Source organism: Podarcis erhardii (assembly GCF_964252035.2).
Source record: "Podarcis erhardii genome assembly, chromosome: 6".
Classification (NCBI taxonomy): Eukaryota; Metazoa; Chordata; class Lepidosauria; order Squamata; family Lacertidae; genus Podarcis; species Podarcis erhardii.
In genome coordinates this window covers 98,922,915-98,945,625 of record NC_138510.1, presented here as the reverse complement: position 1 = coordinate 98,945,625, position 22,711 = coordinate 98,922,915, and the positions used below count along the sequence as shown (strand labels likewise).

Sequence of the window (22,711 nt, the reverse complement as noted above, 5' to 3'; positions counted from 1 at the left end):
AGGCAAGGGCAGCTGCACACTCCTCAGCCAAGCAGTTTAAAGATGCAGAAGGATCGGCACCTCGCCAAAGGAACTCTTGACTCCCTCCAGAGGCGCTGCTAGCAGAAGGACTTAGGAGCAGTGGCTGTTTCACCAGCGATATACCGCTGAGGGAAGCCGACATTGTGGTCTGCTCCTCATACCCGTCCTGGGCAATATATCAATATATCGCCCAGGCCTACTCCTGAGAGCACATAGGGCTTTTTCCTCCCTTATTTCTTAAATCTTTTCCTTGAATAATTAGCCAATGAGCCAATTGCAAATCGCAGAATAAAAAAACCAAAAAACATAACATGAACATATTAGACTGAACTTAAAGCATCAAATTGCAATTCTTTGTATTATTATTTATTTTAATTTACTCATTATATTTGTTATTAACTTTTTCTTGTCCAAGGAAACTCAAAGTGACTTACAACCATACATTAAAACCAAGGGGGAAAATACATTTTAAAAATCAGCAATTGAAATACCACATGACTCAGGTTGTGAAGCTTTCTTCAAAATTGTATTAAAAGTTGTGAGAGATTACTACCCAGTACATGAGGTGATAAGCCTGTGTTTGCAGTGCACCACTTCAGGTTGTAGAATGGTGTGCGTGTCACACAACAGACTTCTCCAAATGTTAGGCAATTAAAGAAGCAGCCTATCAGTAAGAAATGCCCTAACCCAGAACTGTCAGCACTAGGCAAGGATTTATATTGAAATTCTTCCCCTCCTCCAACAAGAGATTCCCATCTGAAGAAGCTTAATCCAGACTCCTACAAAAATTAACACGTGAACTGATGTCCAAAAAGAAAGAGAAGCAATCTCTATAGTTAATTACCTGATTAAGAGAGAAGCCCGTGAGCGACAGGAAAGAAGATGACTGAGACATGAGATCTGATGGTTTCTCCAGCAGCGATTTCTTCAGAAAACCAAAGGGAAAAAACATGATGCATTACTGACTGAAAACATGGGTCACATTTCTGGATAAATCAGATGGTTCTGGCAACCATCATAAGAGTGCTGAAACAATTGTGTGAGAAATGAAAATGCAGCGAAGACTTTTGCCCAGTTCTTTTCTTACACAACAGAGATGCTTAGAACATACTGTGCAAAATAAATACAGAAGAGTTATTTTGCAAGTGGGAAGCAAGGACGTATTTGCAAATTTTAAAAATAGGGTTTGTCCCAGCACCTCAAATAACACATCATTCAGTGCTTGAAGGCACTTAGACTGTAGTTTGTTAATTAAAATGCTATACTAGTGGTGTGGGCCCTCATGCAAACGTGATTACTTACTGACTGAATTAGCCGTGTTTTCCCAATAATTCCTGAAACTGCTTTGTTCGTTAGAGCACAAAGTGCAAAATATTTTACTGGGTGCAGAATCCTTCATGAGAAATCCAGCTTTCCTTTTTTTAAAAAACCTAGCAAGTTTCTGCCCTATTTGTCTTTAAAGGAACAACCAAAACTATGTGACAAATGCCTGCTGAAATATCAAAAACCAGAGGGATGGCTGATATTTGAAATCATTGGCAGCAAAGCTTCATTGCCCTTATAGTTCTTTGCTCAATGATAAATTATGCAAAAAGAATTATGCACAGCTGCTCAATTTGCATAATTCATACAAATCATAATTCAGTCTTGCCTATCAGAAATTTGGGAACTTCCAAATTTTTAATGCCCGGGGAAGATAATCAATTATTTTCCAGCACTGAACACATATTATCCCACCTTCTATGGTGTGTTCCAGTGCAATATCATGTGCTGCCTTGAACTGATATTGACTAGTGCTAGATCTGCAGCAAAGAAAGATGCTCTTCACTAATTTAATCATGCAAGTTTCTAATCATAGGTGAATGGTAACCGTGTGCCTTTGCTTACACAAATAAAGCCAGCTATGTAATTCAGGACATCAGACCTAAACTGTGATGAGCAGACGAAGGATACTCTAAAATTATCTGGTAGCAAACCAATGCAAACATTTGCTGGCGTGTGTACCTTGTGATGGCTTATGTACCTTGGAACCCAGAACAGACTGAGAATTTTGCTAATGAACTAGATTTAAACATTGACTTTGACAGTCACTCTGGTCAGTTAGTAGTAGTAGTAGTAGTAATAATAATAATAATAATAATTTTTATTTATACCCCACCCTCCCCAGCCAAGACCGGGCTCAGGGAGGCTAACAACCAATAATAAAAACAAGTTGATTAAAATACAATTTAAAAAACAAGATTAAAATACAACATTAAAACATTAGGATGCAGCTTCTTCACAGGAGGAGAAAGTAAAAAGAAAGAGGGTGAGGGAATCAAATTGGCTCCAAGCCGAAGGCCAGGCGGAACAACTCTGTCTTACAGGCCCTGCGGAAAGAAATCAGAACCTGCAGGACCCTGGTCTCAGGAGACAGAGCATTCCACCAGGCCGGGGCCAGAGTTGAAAAGGCCCTGGCTCTGGTTGAAGACAATCTAACTTCCTTAGGGCCCGGGACCACTAGGGTGTTGCTATTTATGAACCTTGAGGCTCTCCGTGGGGCAGACCGGGAGAGGCGGTCCCGTAGGTACGAGGGTCCTAGGCCGTGAAGGGCTTGAAAGGTCAAAAGCAGCACCTTGAACCTGACCCTGTACTCCACCGGGAGCCAGCGCAGCTGGCAAAGCACTGGGTGAATATGCTCCCATGGCAGAGACCCCGTGAGGAGCCTCGCTGCAGCATTCTGCACCCTCTGGAGTTTCTGGGACAGCTTCAAGGGCAGCCCCGCGTAGAGCGAATGACAGTAGTCAAGAGTTAGGCACTCTTTCTACACCTCGTAGGCAAAAATCACCTTGGCTTGTGGAGGGTTCAGCTCAGGTCATTGAAGGAACTGGGAAGGTAACTGAAGTAATACCAAAACTAAATGAATGCTACATGGAGAACTATTCACTAAGTTGAACAATTCAGTATTACTCATCCAAGCTGGTACCTTGCTGGTGTAATGTACCAGTACCTGAAGATTCAGAAGACCCCACTATACCTTAGCAACACTCAAGACAGAGTAGGAATGTGTGGGTTTATGTGGCAGAATCTCTATAGGCAGTATAATTTGTGTAGGTAGAAATAAAGGATCAAGTATATCATCCAAACAGAGATGACTTCCCTTTTATAACTTCAGTTAAACAAATGTCCTGGACTAATACATTTGGTGCTTATGAATGTTAGAAACCTGTTTTTAGTACAAATCAAGCATTTTATACATGGACCACCTCACCTTCCTAGAAATCAAAAGCCTTGAGCCACACTTGAAATACAGTTTATTCATCCACAGTATCCCCATTCAAATGTTCAGGTTCTTTGTAGCCCTCATTGTGCTAATCCACACAACCACCTTGTGTGGAAGGATAATTGTTAACCCCATTTTAGAGGGTAGGAACCAATGCTGAAAGACAACGACCTGCTCAACTGATGAATGCCAATTAAATGTAACGTTCCCTTCAAGTACTAAAGAGTAATTCCTTGTTAGTGATGTTTCGTGTGGCAGAAATAATGCTGACAACATCTCTGTGCTGGCCCAAACATGGGCGGCAGCATTGCACACTGGTACCACATCCCCAAGTGCTGGCTGCTGTGGAAAAGACTGGCTCAGGCCAATCCATGAAGCTTGGGACTTATTTTGGCATAGGAGCTGTAATGTTTCAACTGGCCTACAGTTCATGGCCACAGATATTTGGTCAATGTCTTCAAGAATCCTGTGGGCTACAACGGCACTTGCCAAAATTCCCATTTGGCACCTTGGAGAAGCATTTCAACAGACCAATTAACAGGAAAAGAGAAATTTCATCAAGTGCCTATCCTCCCAGTTATAGAGAACAGAGTGGATACTCCCCAGATGTGATCAAAATGGTCTTATTCCCTTGGTTTCCATAATGCATGGGTGAGAAACCTGAGAACCTCCAGATTTTGTTGGACTACAATCAGGCCCAGTCAACTGACTATGATGGTTGGGCCTGAGGGGAGCTGTAGTTCAACAACATCAAAAGAGCCACAGCCTGCTCATCCCCACCATAAAACAAGCAACCCTACCTTTGTAGTATTATGTTTGTGCCTGTGGCTTTTTTATATATATAAAAAAACAAGCTTTAGAATTTCACCCAAGGTAAAAAAAGATAAAAGCCCCTAAAACCCATGATCTTTTTCCTCAGAAGGATACTATATTGAACATGTTACTATCTTCTTATACATTCAATAATACATTCAACTCCTCCTGTCAGACAAGTGTGTGGATACCATATGGCACATTAACATTTATATTTTGACACTTGACAACAAGGCATCTAGAGGTTAGGCTACACTGATACTTGATCTTATGCTTATATAGGCAGAGGTAACTTGCACAGACCTAGACACCATCAATGGGCTCAGTGAATGTGTGGGCCCCATAAGTTAATTGCTGAAGTTGCCTGGGGATCCTTCAAACAAGGGATTAATGGTCCACATGCAACCTGTGGCGTATATTTTTGCACAGGTGTGCAGGGTAATGTATTCCAGTATCAAAACCCACCAAGCACCTGCAAAACTGAAAATTCGTTTCTCAGTTTCAGTCTCCAACCTCCCGTATAGATACAAGCTTATTCATTCGTATTATAAAAGAGAAATGATAGTTTTGTACAAGATAGTAACTCAACCTGGAATTTCTCAGGAAGGCAAGAGATCAGGATTTGGGTCATCTAGAGTTACACTTTTTGATTCTGAGACTGTACCTGCTTAAGAGCTCTGGAACAGGAGCTGAGTCAACTGGAACAGCTTCTCCTGCTCCCTCACGGTGGAGTAGGCCTAGAAAGTCAAGGTAATTCCAAACAAGAAGTACCATAAGGGAGAAGTTTACTACCAGCCCCTCTTCCAGAGCTTTTAAGGTCTCAGTTGCTGGGTAAGAAAATAGCAATCCCAGGATTGATAAAAGTATTACAGCTATGTTAAAGCTACTTCCTCTTAGCTGATATCTATGATCCTGAGCATATGAGCTCTGCTTATTTAAATTTCCCCTTAACAACTATTTCAGGAAGGGACATGGATTTCATGTGTCCTACTGACCTTTCAGGGAAACGGAATATAAATAAAAAAAAGATATGCCAAAATTAGAATGAGAAGCAGCAGAATTAAGTCAAATACATACAAAGAGGCTTCGTCCAGGAAGAGAGGCGAGAGGACCCAGCAGAGCTGGGTAAAGATCAGGAGGATTAGAGAAAACCAGCTCTTCCTCCTCCTCCAAGGCAGCCAGACTCTTTAACAGGTCCGGAGGAAGCAGAGGGGAGCTCTTGGGGTCCTAGTGACAGAAAGGAGCACAGTGAGATGCAGCAAGGAAAGAAGCGAAAGCAAGACTAGCAGCAGGTAGGCAAGGAGTCTACAGGAATAGAAGGGGGCCCAGCAGTAATGCAAAGCAGAGAAAGGGAATGCAAGGAAAGGTATGGCAGCATGCAAAAGCAGCTTAAAGAGAGAACAGAGCAGGGGCACAAGAAAACCAAGGGGAGAAAGAGAAAAATTGAGTCAAACAAGTCTGTGTGTGTTTGTTTTAGGAGCAGCTCTGCTACCCACTAAGTTTGAATCTGCATACAGCAAAAATTACTGGGATCTTCTTTGGGAGAATGTGATCTCCACTACTGCAGCAATAAATATGTGGAGAATTAATGCATTTTGTTCTTCAATGTTCCAATATCTTAGTAGCTTCATTAACTGTAGTTAGAACCAAAATGTGCCTGTATGCAGTTCCTGATCATGTGCTCATGATCAGAGCCGGATGAACTACAAGCAGGTTTCATCATCTATACCATGGAATCTGGGCTTTAAAAATTATTACACAAGCAAGTTTCAAGAATTTGTTGGAAGTTGTGCAGAATGACAGCATATTCAGGGATCTGGTGTTTTGCTCCCTTTTGTGGATAACTACTACTTCTATCTTGGCCTGTCTACATCAGTACCATTTTCTCCATGAATTACCCATTGCTCAACACTGCTCCTTGCCCAATGCCTCAAATGTGGCATGAGGTCCACACTGAAGGATAGGGAGACTAACCTAAAATTACAGTATTAGATACCCAGGCATATAAAATACTATTGATTGGGCCACCTTCCTGAAGACAGCCACGGGGCTCTGTGGTGGCCTTGTAAAGTGTTCCCAGTGAGCTCTCATAGAGTTCTGTTTTATTCTTTGAAATCTGGGCTTCCTGCCTCTGCGTCTTTGCACATACAACCTGAACTCCAGGTTCGTTCTACAGGATGAAATTATAGGCAGAGATTAGCTGTAATGGCATTTGCTTAGCTGAAGGCACAATCAGGGCAACAAATATCAAAAGATGACACAAAAAGGAGGCTCTTTGTCTTCTAACCTTTGGTAGCATTGTAGCACACCACACCAGGGCTTTTTTACAGCCAGCATCTATCAGGATTAAGTTATCAGTGTACTCAGAGATGCAACTGGTCTGCTTAAACAGAACATTGTCTCAATAGATCTGTGGTGCTAAAGACTGCTGCTAAAGACGATTTTATTTAAAAAAAGAGGAAGGGGGTTTGTGCACTGATCATTCCATGAATGTGAGAAACAATGTCAAAGCAAGAGCAATAGCTGCTGCTTGCTTCAGAGTTGCCAAAGATTAAGTCAAGGCCATTTCTAAAAGCAAATAGGGTATTTATACTGTCATTTGGTTTCTGGTCTGCAGAGAAGCCTGCATATAGGGGTGCAGACAACTGGCAAGCAAAGTGTGAATTCCTCTATCCAACACTTTTTAATACAGGTCTTGATTGGAAAGGACCAAGTGCCCTATCAACACATGCCAAGTGCTGGGTCTGTTCCACCTTTTCACAAGTTTCAGCTTTCTGGCAGCATCTACTTTGCCACCTTAAGTGACACTTGTGTTTCTTCTTCAATCTCCTTCCTCCCAGACTGTGCCAAGAGCCAGCACTTCCAGAGGGAATTACTATATTTGCTTTTCTCTAGTTATACTTGGGTGATATCTAACAATTCAAATCATGCAGGTTCTCTGTGACAAAATTTGAAAAGCCTCAACAAATTGTGTTGATTTGTAAAGTTCTGGCAGAAATCCATGCTCAAACTGGACTTTACAGCTTTCCCAAGATAATATTCAAGTGCACATCCCTTGCCAAGATGACTTCCCCGGGGACAAACATGGAGTGGGTGTGTGGGAGATTATGAGTTTAGATTGGTTATTTGATATTACAGTTTCAGCAGCATCTTAAAAAAAATGTACTGTGGTTCTTATTTTGTACCTCACAATATAAAAACATGTGTACATTATATGCCCTTGATCTTGACGGCTGGGAAGAGGACGATTGAAGCTGCACTCTTGTTGGGGGAGGAAGGAGCCATTGCAGTCACTACCAGCTGTCTACTGCCTAGATAGGGCAGGGGGTTTCTTGCTTGCGGCTCCTGCCCCACGCACCATCCCTCGCTGTGTGTGTGTGTGTGTGTGCGCGAGAGAGAGAGAGCATGTGTAGATAGCTTGAAAAGTTGAGTAGGTTGTTTTGGTTTGTCAGTGTTATCTTAAAAATGATGCTAAACCAAGTTGGTTGATTTTTTTTAAAGTGCTTTTGGAATGCATTTAGGTTTTTTTAAAACGCACGCGCACAACCCCTCCCCAATAGAATCAACAACCTAGAGATTAATCTGTTTTTACTAATTGGTAATCCTGTGAATCACCACAAACTGCTGCATTGAAAGCACCTTCCTCTGAAGCTACAGTGTTTCTTGCCTTTGAGTGATAGGAGGAGCTAAACCCACTAGGAGACACCTATCACTCAAAGGAGAACCACTCTCCTTTTCCTGAAGATCATCAATTAATCACACATTTACCTCAAAACCCATCCTGGGCACGGGATCCTGCTCTGGGCGGAAGACTCCTGGCTGACGTTTCCCTCTGCGGTCCATGTTAGCTTGCTGCTGCGCCATCATGATGCGGTTATCAGCCATGCCATAGGAGTCCCAGTAAAATTCTGGCCCCTTAACCTCTGAGGGATTCTGGCTATATGGCTCCATGGGGAAAGGCTTCATCTTCTTCTCCAGAGGCGGCTGCTGCTGCTGCTGCAGGAGGTGAGGCTGCATGGACTGTTCAAAGAGTTTTAGGGGGTCTTGGCCCTGAAGATAGTAGGGCTGCTTCACAGGCATGATCTTCCCCAACGGGCCTGGGACCTGAGGAGGAGGATTCCAGAGCTGCTTGGAGGAGTCTGCCTGGGAATACTGAAGTACAAGCGCCTCTGTGTTCAGCACAATTCATTATGCAAAACTGGAGAGCATCTGACTAATTTAGGTTTCTAGCTACCAAGAGACCAACCATGGCAAGCTGCATATTCTCTTTCTGCCAAAAACAGCCTGCAATTTTGTTTCTCTGCTTTGGAGTTGATTAGCTGATTGAACCCCTTGACTGCACAGAAAAATACTATTGGTTCCTCACTGTCCCAAAAGGCCTGCTACACTCTCAGTGCACCACCTGATCTGAGAGCACAACATGCCACCACCTGATCATGTGCAATGTACTTGAGCAAGGCTGCACATTCTGTGCCACTGAGCTGCAAAGCTTATGGCTTTCATTTTGAGACCTCGTGATCCAGAGAAAATCCAAGGAAATGTTTCAGAACCCACACAAGAGGTGAACCTTCCAACATGAGGCTTCACCTGTTATTAAAGGGAAAGGATTTCATGCAGGCACTTGGCCATGTGAAAGTTCCGCGGTTTGAAGGGCTGTACCTACCAAAATTCCCTCCCAGATGCAAGGGGCATAATACTAGATAAATAATATAAGTAAGTAAATACTTTTAATTAATAATTCTAATGATATAACAATAATCATATATGATAAAAACAACATTGCAGTGCTTTCAAGTGCTCACATGTGATCTACAGTTGCAAACCTTACAGAAAGTCTGTAAGGTTATTAAAGCTATAGGAACCCTAATATTCAAAAGGCTAGCCACCCCAAATTTAAAAGGAGCTTCAGGGAAAGCTTCAGTCAAACTTAAAAGGATTAAAAGCTGTTATTCTCTCAGGCACTTTTGGGCAGAGAGGGGGAGCCTTCAAAGTAGTAACAGTAAGTCCACAGGCTCCTGCACTGCTGCCCTGTCCCCACAATGCAGTTAGGCTCCTACTTTATTTGTACTTTATTTGTACTTTATTTGCCCATTCCTTCTCTCCATCCTTGCTTGCACCTTTCCATCAGAACTACTCTTATTTGAGCAAAGAACCTGCACTTCCCTGGCCAAAAACCAGATTTTCACCTACAGATGCACTCTAGCCCAGATTGGGTCCCTCTGGCACTTTCTTCTCCTTAAAGCTCACCTGCTGGAATCCGGAGTGGTGTGGAGGACTCTTCCCTAAGGCCTGAACAGCTTTTGTAGGGGACTGTTGTTGCTGCTGCTGTTGCTGCTGCTGGGCCAGAGCCTGGACCTGCAACTGGCTTGCAGACTGTGCTGTTGCCTGAGCTGGTAAGGATGCAAGGGACTGTTGAGAAGGGGATGGTGCCTGAGGTCCCTGGTTCATTGGGCCTGGTCCAGAGGGCCGCTGCTGGCTGTAAGGAATGTGGGATTGTTTCCCAGCTTGCACCTGGTTTCCTGCAGGTGAATGAGCTGCAGACTGAAGAAAGGTTCCTGGGACAGAAACGCCACCTGGGAAAGTATATCCTGAGCCCATAGGGAAAGCCACAGGAGGGGGGATAACATAGGTGGGAGGTGGGAAGCCTGGGAAAAAGAAAAGAAAGAAAGAAAAACAGACATTTTTTAAAAAAAGGAAACTACTTTTTCACGCATGGAATGCTTAGGGGGCTCTTCAAATGTTACTTCCTGTCTCCTCTTCCAGGATTCTCCCCTGTGAAAGGGCGTTTGGCTCCTCCCTGGTCCCACTCTTTCCAGATTTAAGGAGACCCACATTCAAAATCAGCATCTGATTCAGCCATTTATTAAGCCATTCATCTCTTCTGTAAGAGAAGGTGGGGGGGGGCATGTATACAAGCAAGCCTTCAGCTCCAGTTCCAACCCCTTTTGGGGAAGGATTCCAGGATGGAGTGGGGTGCCACATCCTCTCAGACCCACAGTGATGGCTTTCGTCTTCGCAGCTGTATACTACACACAAAGCAAACACTTTGTCACATTATGAGCTGCCTGTTCTGCACATTACTTTTTCAAACACCAAGATTAATATCTGTGACAAAAAGGTAAGCTTTTCGTGACAGCAGAATTGTCTTTTCCACCATAGGTATGCACATTGAGAAAATTATGTGTGAGGTGGCTTTCCACTCTGTGCACCTGTGGCAGAAAACACACATGTGCTATTATCTAGACATTGCAGAGAGATCATTACTATGCACCTGGGTATAGATCATGCAATATAGTACAGTGCTAGGCATCTATCATGCCCACACCCACTTGTGTTCCAGTTAAAGGAAGTCAGAGCATTTTTACTAAGAAACCTTTTCTGTTTTTATTTTCCTACATAGAAAAAGATAGGTGGAAGGCATCAGCACACAACATCATGAGTTTTAAACAAGGATAGATATGATTTTAATACAGAGCACATGGCTTTTACCTGGCCGGCTAGGAAGAGGAGGGAAAGCTCCTGGGTGATGGATGGGTATGAACTGGGAGTTGCTGGCCTGGTTGGGAGACTGAGTGACTGGCGTTTTCCTAGCTTCAGACACGGGAGTCTTCCTCAACTCAGTCTGGGATTTCACCTAGGAAGGCAAGCCATTTAAGCATTAATATTACCTGTCCACACCTTCTTATGGTAAAACTAAAGCATGATTACAAGGTATTGATTCTTTCCAAGTAATTCTAGTTCCCCCTTTGCTATACAGAAGGGACCCAAAATTGCTGGGTTTCCCTGATAGTCAAGTCAAAATTTGTGGCCACCTTCAAAACTCAGTATGAGGTCCAGGCCAATCCCCCTCCCCTCTCCTCTCCCGCTTAGAGCTAGGGTTGCAAGGCAATGCTGGGAATCCAGCCCTGGCCCTTCTCTCCACAGTGGAGATGCAGAGGACTAGGACCTTCCTTCAGATCTGCACTCCCAAGGCACTAGGAGGGCCTCAGAAACAGAGTCAAAACAAACCCCTGGCTTCCTTCCAATCCTGGGAAGGGGAACATGATAGGGGAAGGGTTTGTCCCAGTAGTTTTGCTCACGGCTACAGAGCATGTGAAACTAGGAGGACAAAACTCACCTCCACTCCCTACTGACAGATAGTCTGGGTTCCATGAATGTAAACTCCAGCCTATTTGTCTGAGAAACAGGAGATAAGCTCAGCTTTCAAAAGATAGCTAAAACACCTTTACTTACCTGCTCTGGCACAAACTGACCTGTGTGTCGTGTGCATTTTACATATAAATCTATTATGCAAGGGTTTTTAAAAGATCACTTTAGATTGCAACCCTACGCTCACTTACTTGGGAGTAAGCTCCACTGAACACAATAGGGACATTTCTCATTGAAATACATTTTTATTACAGAATTAGTGCTAACTGTTTCTGTACACCGAAAACAAATGACAAGGAGTATTTTGTAGCAGTTTCAGCATGCTAGAGGCCATATAAAATAATATACTACCACTGAATGTGCATGAAGAGGAGTATTAAAATGCAAAGGTAGTGTGAGCCAACAATAACAAGATTTTTTAAAGAAAAGGTTTTTCAGCATTCATCCAACCACTGGATTTTTTTCCTTTTTTACTCTACTTCCAAAGAAGTGTAACAAATCTCTAACTAGAAACATCATGTCTCTGCAAGGAATGTAAGCTTCTATCAGGCTTGGCTTAGGTATCCCCAACCTTTTCAGACCTAGGACTCACTTTTGACTCAAAGATGCATTTGGGGACCCATTTTTCTTTTTTACCATATATTTGCATAATAGTAGAGTCTCTGTTGTGAACCACCTTGGATCACGCCACAATCCACTAGTGGGTCTCAACTCACCAGTTGAAGAACGGTTGTTTATACAATACTGTGGGTGTAGAAGTGCTGGCCTTAAGGGGGGAACTGCACTCATCTGCCACATCTGCTAGGCATGACAGATGTTTACATGCTAGGTACAATTTTTTGTACATTATGCATGTTGGGATTTTATGCCTGCAAGCTCCATATAAATGTTACAATAGGGACACGGGTGGTGCTGTGGTCTAAACCACAGAGCCTCTTGAGCTTGCAGGTCGCAATTTGAGTCCGCGCGATGGGGTGAGCTCCTGTTGCTTTGGCCCAGCTCCTGCCAACCTAGCAGTTTGAAAACATACCAATGCGAGTAGATACATAGGTACCACTGCAGTGGTAAGATAAATGGCATTTCTGTGTGCTTTGGCACGTGTCACGGTGTTCCATGTGCCACAGTGGTTTAATCATGCTTGCCACATGACCCAGAAAGCTGTCTGCAGACAAACACTCGCTCCCTCAGCCTGAAAGCGGAGATGAGCACTGCATCCTATAGTCAAATTCGACTGGACTTAACCATCCAGGGGTCCTTTACCTATAAATGTTACATCTAATATGGGCTTTCTCAAACTTGGGTCCCCAGATGTTGTTGGACTACAACTCCCATCATACCTAGGCTAGCAGGTCCAGTGGTAAAGGATGATGGGTGTTGTAGTTTTCATCATCTGGGGACTCAAGTTTGAAAAAGGCTGATCTAAGACAAGAAAGCCTGGCAGGCCCACCCGCAGGACAGGTGGGTTCTGGGGTTGAGCATGATCCTGCTTCTGCACTGAACACAGCCTCTACAGTACAAATGGCACAGGCCATAGAATGAAGTTAGTGTCTGATCCTCACTGCCTTGTATTAATACAAACTCCATTTCTTTCACCATCAGCTGCAGGCTCAAAAGTGACAGATCTGTTATACTGAGACTGAGGGAAAGTCCTTAATGTTACTTTTTTATAAGCCACTTAGCCAATAAATAGCAGAATCAAGTGGCTGAACAGGAGAATTTGAAGATTAAGGAGGAATCATCAGGGTTCTTAGCTAGAGATTAAATAAAATACTCAGATACCAAAGGATTGCTAAATGGTTTAAGATTAATGCTAAACTTACATCTCCCTGCATTACATGTCCTGTACCTTGCTAAGAATATTATTTCCTTGAGGACATAGGTATCTTGCAGTCTTCCTTTTATGGCAATACTTTGATTGTGGTCCTTTCACCTCTTGCCTCAAATGTTGGCCTATGACTCAGCCCTTTCAAGTGGTGCTACTCCCTGTGCACCCAGAAAAAAGGGAGGTACTGGCCCACCTGAGTTTCCCTTCTTCTTGTAAAAATGTTTGAAGGAGCAGGTTTGGAGGAGGGCGACCAAAATGGTCAAAGGCCTGGAAACGATGCCTTATGAGGAACGGCTAAGGGAGCTGGGCATGTTTAGCCTGGAGAAGAGGAGGTTAAGGGGTGATATGATAGCCATGTTCAAATATATAAAAGGATGTCACATAGAGGAGGGAGAAAGGTTGTTTTCTGCTGCTCCAGAGAAGCGGACACGGAACAATGGTTCCAAACTACAAGAAAGAAGATTCCACCTAAACATTAGGAAGAACTTCCTGACAGTAAGAGCTGTTCGACAGTGGGATTTGCTGCCAAGGAGTGTGGTGGAGTCTCCTTCTTTGGAGGTCTTTAAGCAGAGGCTTGACAACCATATGTCAGGAGTGCTCTGATGGTGTTTCCTGCTTGGCAGGGGGTTGGACTCGATGGCCCTTGTGGTCTCTTCCAACTCTATGATTCTATGATTCTAGGTGAGTCAGTACCACTTTTTCTGGGTGCAAGGAAAAAAATCACTCGAAAAGGACCACAGGCCAGCATTTGAGACAAGAGATGAAAGGAAAAAACTCCTCAAAATACATTTAAGATGTTCTAGTTTCAGCCTGACAAGTAATTCCCCAAATTTACTAGCCCACAGTATTTTTTATTCACCTGTTAATCATTCTTTTATTTCACAAATTTATTGTACACAATAAGGAAAGAAAAAAGAGGAATTGTCTTCCAGTTGACGAAGTCTTCACGTGAGCAGGCAAGAGGCCATTTACAAGCCGCCTTAATTCCTATATGCTTTCCTTTGAATAACCAAGTCATTTAAAAAAAACAGGGATATTGAGACGAGACAAGTTTCTACCTCTTGTCCTCCTCTAGGACACTGAAAGAACTGTCTTAACCTAACCCTGTTTAAATATGGAAGTTAAAACACTTCCTCAATTGTCAGAAAAGTGATGAAAAGATACAAACAAATATAACTGGTGCCGAAGCAATTTACTGTTGAAAAGGTCAAAAATATTTTTGGAAACTAAGAGGGCAGTTGAAGACTAACTCTTCAACAGCTACAGCTACAGCAATAGCTACAGTTTCAGCATTAACAAAGCATCATAGAGGACTAAAACTGAAAACTGATTAAAGCTATTCTTTTGTTGGTGTGGGAAGGAGAAGAATATACCAAAGAACAAATACCAAAAGAATTCATGTCTATCAGCCTTATCAGTCAATGAATGCCAAAGAACATCAACAGTGATGCTGAATGATGAAAGAAGTTGGCAGTGGTTAAAGTAAGAATAAAATAAAATCCCACTGTAATTCACAAATTACCCTCCTAATGAGGGACCACACTTGCAGAAGCCTCTCTATGCCTGTAGCGTCTACTGCCAGTACAGACAGTCAACGTAGAAGAGACTCATTCTAATTCTATCCCCAGCTTCCGTTAAGGAAAGAGCTGCAGTGCACTTACTAGCTCCCCCTCCCAAATGAAACAAGAGCAGCCAACTTCAGAAAGAACCAAAGCAGCTATTTCCTTTGGTCCCTTCTGTCAACATGTGAGGTGGTGTTTTAAGGGTAAGTGGGCAGCAATTATTTCCCTGGCAGAAGTGAAGAGCAAGATGAAGGGTGAGGGGGGTCCGGTTGTCTGAAATTGTGGTAACCAAATGATGGCTCAGAGACCCTTCCTTCCATCCTCACTGAGAGTGTAACATGTGAATCACCTTGTTTAATCTCCAAATAAAGGTCATCGATCTTGCTATAGCATGAAGAGGCCTGCACAGATTTGCAAGACCAACTAATTCAAATGACCACATGACAAATTTCACTGGGCTGATACCATGCAAAAAGTCTCACCTGCACGGCTACATTCTGCTTCCCTGCTTCCTGCATCTTTTCCATGCCACATTTCTTGATCTCATTCTTCCTCTTGTTGTTGTTGTCCTTCTTCCCATCATTTTTATTGGCTGTTATTCCTTTACTATAATCCCTTCTTTCCCTACCCACTTCCTTAGTCAGATAGCTTCGGCCTTGCTCCCTGTTTACCTCTCGAGGTTTAATGTTCTCTTTGAATGTCACCATTGGCTTATCTCCTGCATCACAGCTGCTGCTCAGGTTTCGACCTGTTGACAGCACTGACTTAAGTCCTGGGCTCCCGTCTGCAAACTGTGGCTCTGCTGCTTCCTGCAGAATGTGACTCTGTTTCAATTCACTATAGTCATCAAGCAGCAATTCTGGGATCTCTGTTAAAAACAGAAGTTTCCCAATCTCATTTTCACATTGGATCAGCCTTTAACAGAAAGACAAAAGGAATTGACACATTAGTGATTAAATCTTCAGGTACAAGCCAACCATCTCATGCACAAAATTAAATAGAAATTACCGTATTTTTTGCCCTACAGGACGCACCTAAATTTTTTTTTGGGGGGGGGAGGAAATAAAGGGGGGGAAATTATTCCCCCCCCCCAGGCACGGGCTGGGGAAGTCCGAGCTTCCCCCACCCCAGCCCCCAGAACAGGCAGCTCTCTGCAAGCCATTGGAGGCCAGCGCGAAGTTGCGCTGGGCTCCCACAGCTTGCGGAGAGCTGCGTGAAGCCCGCTCTGGGAGCTTGCAGGGCTGGGGGCGGGGGAAGCTCGAGCTTCCCCCTCCCCCAGAACGGATCCAAGAGCGATCCCGAAGCTGCGTGCAGCTTCAGCATCGCTCTGGGAGCTTGTGGGGCTGGGGGCGGGGGAAGCCCGAGTCTCCCTCTCCCCCAGAACGGGTCCCACGCTTCTCCCCGCCGCCAGCCTCCAAACCACGTCGGGGGACAGCGGAATGGCGGCGTTCCGCCTCCCCATTGTCCCCCAAGCTTGTGGGTCTGGCAGTGGGGCTCTCCTGAAGCATTCTCCTGAATACAGGCTTCAGCGAAAGCCTGCATTCGGCCCATAGGACGCACACACATTTCCCCTTCATTTTGGAGGGGAAAAAGTGCGTCCTATAGGGCGAAAAATACGGTAAATAGAAAGCAAGCATACAAGCTTTCTGATGTCAGACACAGTTTCTGTGAATTGAGGTGACACAAAGGGAGAGATGAGCAAGCAGTTTGTACTCTTAGTCAGTGAGTTAGCCTAAGAAGGGAGCTTTTAAAGCAGCCAGGGAGACCACCTCACCCACTTTGGCCTATTGATACAAGGAGGCTCCTTTGACCAGAGAGAGGTGGTGGAATATTGGCTAAATCCTTCAGGTTACCACCTCAAGTTGCAAGTTTGAGTTCCAACATTTGTTATTAGGAAAACTGTACTATACCACTTCAATTCAGTTTTCAAACTTGCAATAGAGCAATGAAGCCACTCCTCACACCGTTACTGCTAACATTGTTGGCCTGCTCTGCGACAACTAACAGGAAGACGCCCATCATTACAATACTTCAATGTGGTTCCCAGGTCCTTTCAAATGCAACAGGCTAATAAAAAATTAGCGACTGGGGGAGACAAATGATAATTTTGTGGACTTATTTGCGTGGCCAGGAGTATTTTGGGGATTGATGAAGACTCAAGGAATCTCATCCAATTTTAATGCTCAAGCCTGTGTCACTGTTCCTACCCCACCCCCAAACTTAATTTTCCTAAGCCTCCACAAAACGGAGAAAAGATGAGTGAGGTTAAATCAAGTCTAAAAAACTTAATACAGAGCACAAAACTTCAGTTTTCACCTTGGAGAAAAAGCATTTAAAATGTATAGCAAAAAGTCAACAATGAAACTAGCCTAGGTCAGAGAGGACCTAGCCTACAATTCTCTGACCTATCAACCCCAAGCTAGATGGAGTAACACTCTGATTCAGCAACATTAATCCAGGTCTGCCACTTCTGTGTGCATGAAAGTTATGCAGATTACATTACTGACTTCAAATGAAAACATATAACTTAAGTTCTGCCCTAGTGATTCAATGTAGATTTCCAGCACTGTATTAAGTGCCAAGCAAGCTGCCCACACCTTTAAAAATTGATGTGTTTAAAATTATGTACATTTTTTGTAACTACCATGTTGCCACACATTCCTTAAACTGTGTTAAAAATAGTGTCAGACCGCACATCTTCATTTAAGCTCCAATAATGTTCAACTCATGTCAATAGCAACAAGCAGCAGCAGAGAAGAATATGATGCACAGAAGAGTGATGGGTGATGCCAGCAGCTGTGCAGATACCTTGGCTGGTTGTCAGCAATCCATTTGCCTGTGAAGATCAGACGCTGTTGCCGTATTCGCCGGTGCTGCCCTTCTTTGTCTCCTGAAATCCCCTGATGGCCTTTCGAGAAATCCAAGTTCCTAGTTGTTGCCATAAACAAAGAGCAGAAGTCGGATTGAAATGGAAAGGCAGGCACAAGGAGATGTATGCAAGACCAAACTAAGTTGGTGGAGCTTAAATGAGACTTCTGATAGATTTATTTTCAGTCTGTATACCAACCTGAGAAGGTTAGAATGCTATTTAAAGGTAGTTTGTGACAGTGTTTCACAGATAAATATCAATACAACATGTTTCTATGTTTCACAGCAGAGGGCAAAATCTCCAGCTATATATAAAACCTTGTCTCTTCTTTTAAGATTGCAAGTCTGTTGGAGTAGGGGCCTGTGAAATCTGTCCTTTGTAAAGGATCATGTATACAGATGGCGCTAGAGAAACAAACAAAACAATTCACTTCCCTTAAAAAGGTAAGATCCCTTACACCCGATTCCTAAATCTGTTTACTTCCAGGTGAGTAAGCTTAGCATTGCAGTATAAAGGCCTGGCCAGATGTTACCATCCCCCAGAGGGCGATGGTAACACAAGGGCAGATCAGGAGTGGACTTTGGGTCCTTGTATTTCTTATCCCTCAATTAACTAGAGAAATCTGGTGTTTATTTGAACGCAGACTACTCCTGGTACTGCACTGCAGAATAGAAATCACCCCAAATTCACTTGGTACTTCCTCCTATTACGACAGGAGCAAGGGAGAGTGCATGATCCCAATATTTGCTTCTAACCTGCCCTTAGAAAACTCTGAGGGCAAAGAAGCCCCCAACGTCTGAGTTGGCAACAGAGAGGGCCAGATTTGCCCCAAAGGCCACCAATTGTTAATCTCCACGTTTCAGTTAACTTTCAGACTCTTGTTGCATCAAAGTTCCAGTGTTTCATCCTTGTTCCTGTCCTCCATGTCTTTTCCATGCTAACAATAAATATCAAAACATGAAAATACACAAGACTGGATTTTGGAATTTTTCCTAAGATATAATCCAAAATAAAAAGCTGTCATGCATGCATTTAAATGCACACTTGGATATCTCAAGCTATTATAGTGACTCTCCTAGACTAATGATAATAATGCCTTTATTGTCAATGTACATACAACCTGTGTACAATGAAATTAACCGAGCCTCCCCCCCTTCCTCACAAACACTCATGCAGGGGAGACCTGCAGCTATTGAAGTGATTGTGGGAACTGCATTGCCAAACCAAAGTCTCTATTGGGCTGGAACAGAGGTATCTTTCTATGACAAATGGAATCACACTGCCTAAATTCTCCTCCTTTTCTCACATTTGCTTCCAAACAGCAAGATTATCAATGTAACCCATGACAAACAAAAAGTTGCAACCTCCAGCAGTGACTCACCTGAAAGAGGGTCTCAAAGCTAAGAATCCCTGCAGCTCAAACTCTTCTGGGAGAGGGGTGGCTAGTGAACAATCAGAGAAAAAAGAAGAATAACTATACAGGACTGCATTCCTCACCAGGTCTAACCCCCTATTAAATTAGGATCCAACACAGTGAAAGTCAAGCACTTTCAAGTCTCATGAATTTCTATTGAAGAGAATCACAGAATCATAGAAACACTGAGTGCAACCCTTTACAGTGCATTCTCAGATAAATGGTATATATAAAAATGCTTAACTTTGCTAGGATTGTACCCTCATATTTTGGCCTCAGTTAAAGTTTAGTATAAGATGAATGTGGTTATTAGTTATTAATTTATATACTATTTAATGCTGGAGTAGGCTTCCAAAAGCAGTTTACAAAAGAATAAAAAGAAAGATACACAAAGCCGTTAACATTGCTAATATACACACTATAACAGAAATGTTAAAGCAATACAACAAGTAAGAGAGTTAAGTCAAGAAAATTGTTTATTTGCTGCAATTTTATCCAACAGGTTGAAAAAAGTTTTAAGTGAGTCAGTCTATAGCGACCAAGAAGGTTTTCTACCAGGTTGACAAGGAAAGGCAACATAAGAAATGTAATTAATTTAATTGAGTACCCGGAAGTAAAAAATGAAAAACAAGCAGCTTTACTTTTCTTGGATACTGAGAAAGCTTTTGATAATATCTCTTGGTCATTTATGATCAAAGTGTTAGAGACGATGGAGATAGGTAATAATTTCTCAGCAGGAATTAAAGCAATTTATACTGATCAATGCAAAGAAATAGAGGGAAACAATAAAATGGGAAAAACCAGAGATCTGTTCAAGAAAATTAGAGATATGAAAGGAACATTTTGTGCAAAGATTACCATAATAAAGAACAAAAGTGGTAAGGACCTAACAGAAACAGAAGACATCAAGAAGAGGTGGCAAGAATACACAAAGGAATTATACCAGAAATATATGGATGTCTCATACACCCCAGGTAGTGTGGTTGCTGACCTTGAGCCAGACCTTGAGTGAAGTCAAATGGGCCTTACAAAGCACTGCTAATAACAAGGCCAGTGGAAGTGATGATATTCCAGCTGAACTATTTAAAATTTTAAAAGATGGTGCTGTTAAGGTGCTACACTCAATATGCCAGCAAGTTTGGAAAACTCAGCAGTGGTCAGAGGATTGGAGAAGATCAGTGCACATTCCAATCCCAAAGAAGGGCAGTGCCAAAGAATGCTCCAGCTACCGCACAATTGCACTCATTTCACACGCTAGCAAGGTTATGCTTAAAATTCTGCAAGGCAGGCCTAAGCAGTATGTGGACCGAGAACTCCCAGAAGTGCAAACTGGATTTTGAAGGGGCAGAGGAACCAGAGACCAAATTGCAAACATGCGCTGGATTATGGAGAAAGCTAGAGAGTTCCAGAAAGACATCTACTTCTGCTTCATTGACTATGCAAAAGCCTTTGACTGTGTCAACCACAGCAAACTATGGCAAGTTCTTAAAGAAATGGGAGTGCTTGATCACCTCATCTGTCTCCTGAGAAATCTCTATGTGGGACAAGAAGCTACAGTTAGAACTGGATATGGAACAAATGATTGGTTCAAAATTGGGAAAGGAGTACGGCAAGGCTGTATATTGTCTCCCTGCTTATTTAACCTTTATGCAGAATTCATCATGCGAAAGACTGGATTGGATGAATCACAAGCCGGAATTAAGATTGCCGGAAGAAACTGTTAGGATATAGTTCCGTTCGACCTTAAAAGGGAACAGGCATGACTGTTTGTGTGTCACATGCCTGTTTACTTCCAGCACAGGCTTGCTGGGAACTTTCGTTTGTATATTGCTTTTGTGTTGCTGCTGTTGTGCTTGGACACGAAGGGAAGCAGACATGTTTTTCCTTTGTTCCTGAACTATGCTGAATAAATGCCTGTAAATAATGCTTACACATGACTCTGTCTGCCCACCGTGAGAAGATTTATTCACTCTGCTGATAAGAGCATGCCGAGTCTCTAAACGTATCTGAGGCTCGTGTCGCTGATTGATGCTGTACTGGAGATCGCCCGGCTGCTAGCCAGGGCTGGAGCCAGCTGGGGGCCTGCCTGATGCCCCCATCTCCCCGGCAGTATCCCAACAGAAATATCAACAACCTCTGATATGCAGATGACACAACTTTGATAGCAGAAACTGAGGAGGAATTAAAGAACCTCTTAATAAGGTTGAAAAAAGAGACAGCAAAATATGGTCTGAAGCTCAACATCAAAAAAACTAAGATCATAGGCACTGGTCCCATCACCTCCTGGCAAATAGAAGGGGAAGAAATAGAAGAAGTGAGAGATTTTACTTTCCTGGGCTCCATGATCACTGCAGATGGTGACAGCAGTCACCAAATTAAGAGACACCTGCTCCTTGGGGAGAAAAGCGATGACAAACCTAGACAGCATTTTAAAAAGCAGAGACATCTCCTTGCTGACAAAGGTCCGTATAGTTAAAGCTATGGTTTTTCCGGTAGTGATGTATGGAAGTGAGAGCTGGACCATAAAAAAGGCTGATTGCCGAAGAATTGATGCTTTTGAATTATGGTGCTGGAGGAGTCTCTTGAGAGTCCCATGGACTGCAAGAAGATCAAACGTATCCATTCTTAAGGAAATCAGCCCTGAGTGCTCACTGGAAGGACAGATCGTGAAGCTGAGGCTCCAAGACTTTGGCCACCTCATGAGAAGAGAAGACTCCCTGGAAAAGACCCTGATGTTGGGAAAGATGGAGGGCACAAGGAGAAGGGGGCGACAGAGGACGAGATGGTGGGACAGTGTTCTCGAAGCTACCAGCATGAGGGAGGCAGTGGAAGACAGGAGTGCCTGGCATGCACTGGTCCATGGGGTCACGAAGAGTCGGACACAACTAAACAACTAAACAAAAACAATACTGATCAAACTGCACGGGTTTCAAAATATATACAGATAAAACAAAAATGTTGGTTAAAAGCATGGATGAGCAGTCAAAAAAGACCCTAGAAAAGATACGCCTAAAAATAGGTTAAAAAGTAAAATATATGGGGATTTGGCTGACAGTGAGGTATCTCAATTTATTTCAATATAATTATATTAAACTATGGAAAGAGATCAAGAAAGAATTGGAGATTTGGGGTTGGATGAAGCTTTCACTGTTGGGCAGAATCTCAACCATTAAAATGAACGTACTACCTAAGGTGCTGTTTTTACTCTAATCAATTATTATTATTATTATTATTATTATTATTATTAAAAGAAATTTGCGTGTGTAATCAGGGGCATCTTCAAAAGACTGTAGAATGTGCTACCAGTGAATAAACCTACCTCTGCATTACCACAAGCTGATAATTTATTTCAATATTTATTTCAATTATTTGCACACTGATCAACCATAGTTGTCTAAGCAGTGTACATCAGGCTGCAATCATCAGGCTATGGACAAATAAGACAGAATCAAAGAATTGTAGAGTTGGAAGGAAGATGCCTCAAGGATCATCTATTTCCAACCCCTGCAATGCAGGAATCCCAGCTACAGCATCCAGGGCAGAGGGCCATCCAACCTCTGCTGGAAAACCTCCAAGGAAAGGGAGTTCACAGCCTCCCTAGGGAGACTGTTCTTGGTGTTATTTACCAACACAGTAATTTAAACCTGAACACCTTACCATTAGGGCAGGAGAGGTCTTCCTCGTGAGGCTGAAAACTATTTAGCAGGGAAATCAGCCAAGGCCAAACACTGCAAGGCAAGAAGAGCAATTTTGAATTTGTGTAATATGCCAAGGGTTGCTTTCACAGCTCTCCCAC

At 42.9% G+C, this 22,711-nt stretch overlaps 1 protein-coding gene across 2 annotated transcripts in view; it reads right to left on the bottom strand.

The window, feature by feature from the left end:
- Positions 1–22,711, bottom strand: part of SMG7 (SMG7 nonsense mediated mRNA decay factor) — a 66,971-nt gene that overhangs the window by 6,884 nt on the left and 37,376 nt on the right. Inside the window, exons 11-19 of one of the 2 annotated variants that reach the window (XM_081867298.1) lie at positions 22,573–22,643; positions 18,883–18,943; positions 17,441–17,560; positions 15,115–15,547; positions 10,586–10,730; positions 9,344–9,741; positions 7,865–8,248; positions 5,174–5,323; positions 866–946 (exon numbers count right to left, since the gene is read on the bottom strand). In XM_081867298.1, coding sequence (XP_081723424.1) covers positions 866–946; positions 5,174–5,323; positions 7,865–8,248; positions 9,344–9,741; positions 10,586–10,730; positions 15,115–15,547; positions 17,441–17,560; positions 18,883–18,943; positions 22,573–22,643 — 1,843 coding nt within the window. The remainder of the gene's footprint in view (positions 1–865; positions 947–5,173; positions 5,324–7,864; positions 8,249–9,343; positions 9,742–10,585; positions 10,731–15,114; positions 15,548–17,440; positions 17,561–18,882; positions 18,944–22,572; positions 22,644–22,711) is intronic. The other variant, XM_081867299.1, reaches the window with a different exon arrangement.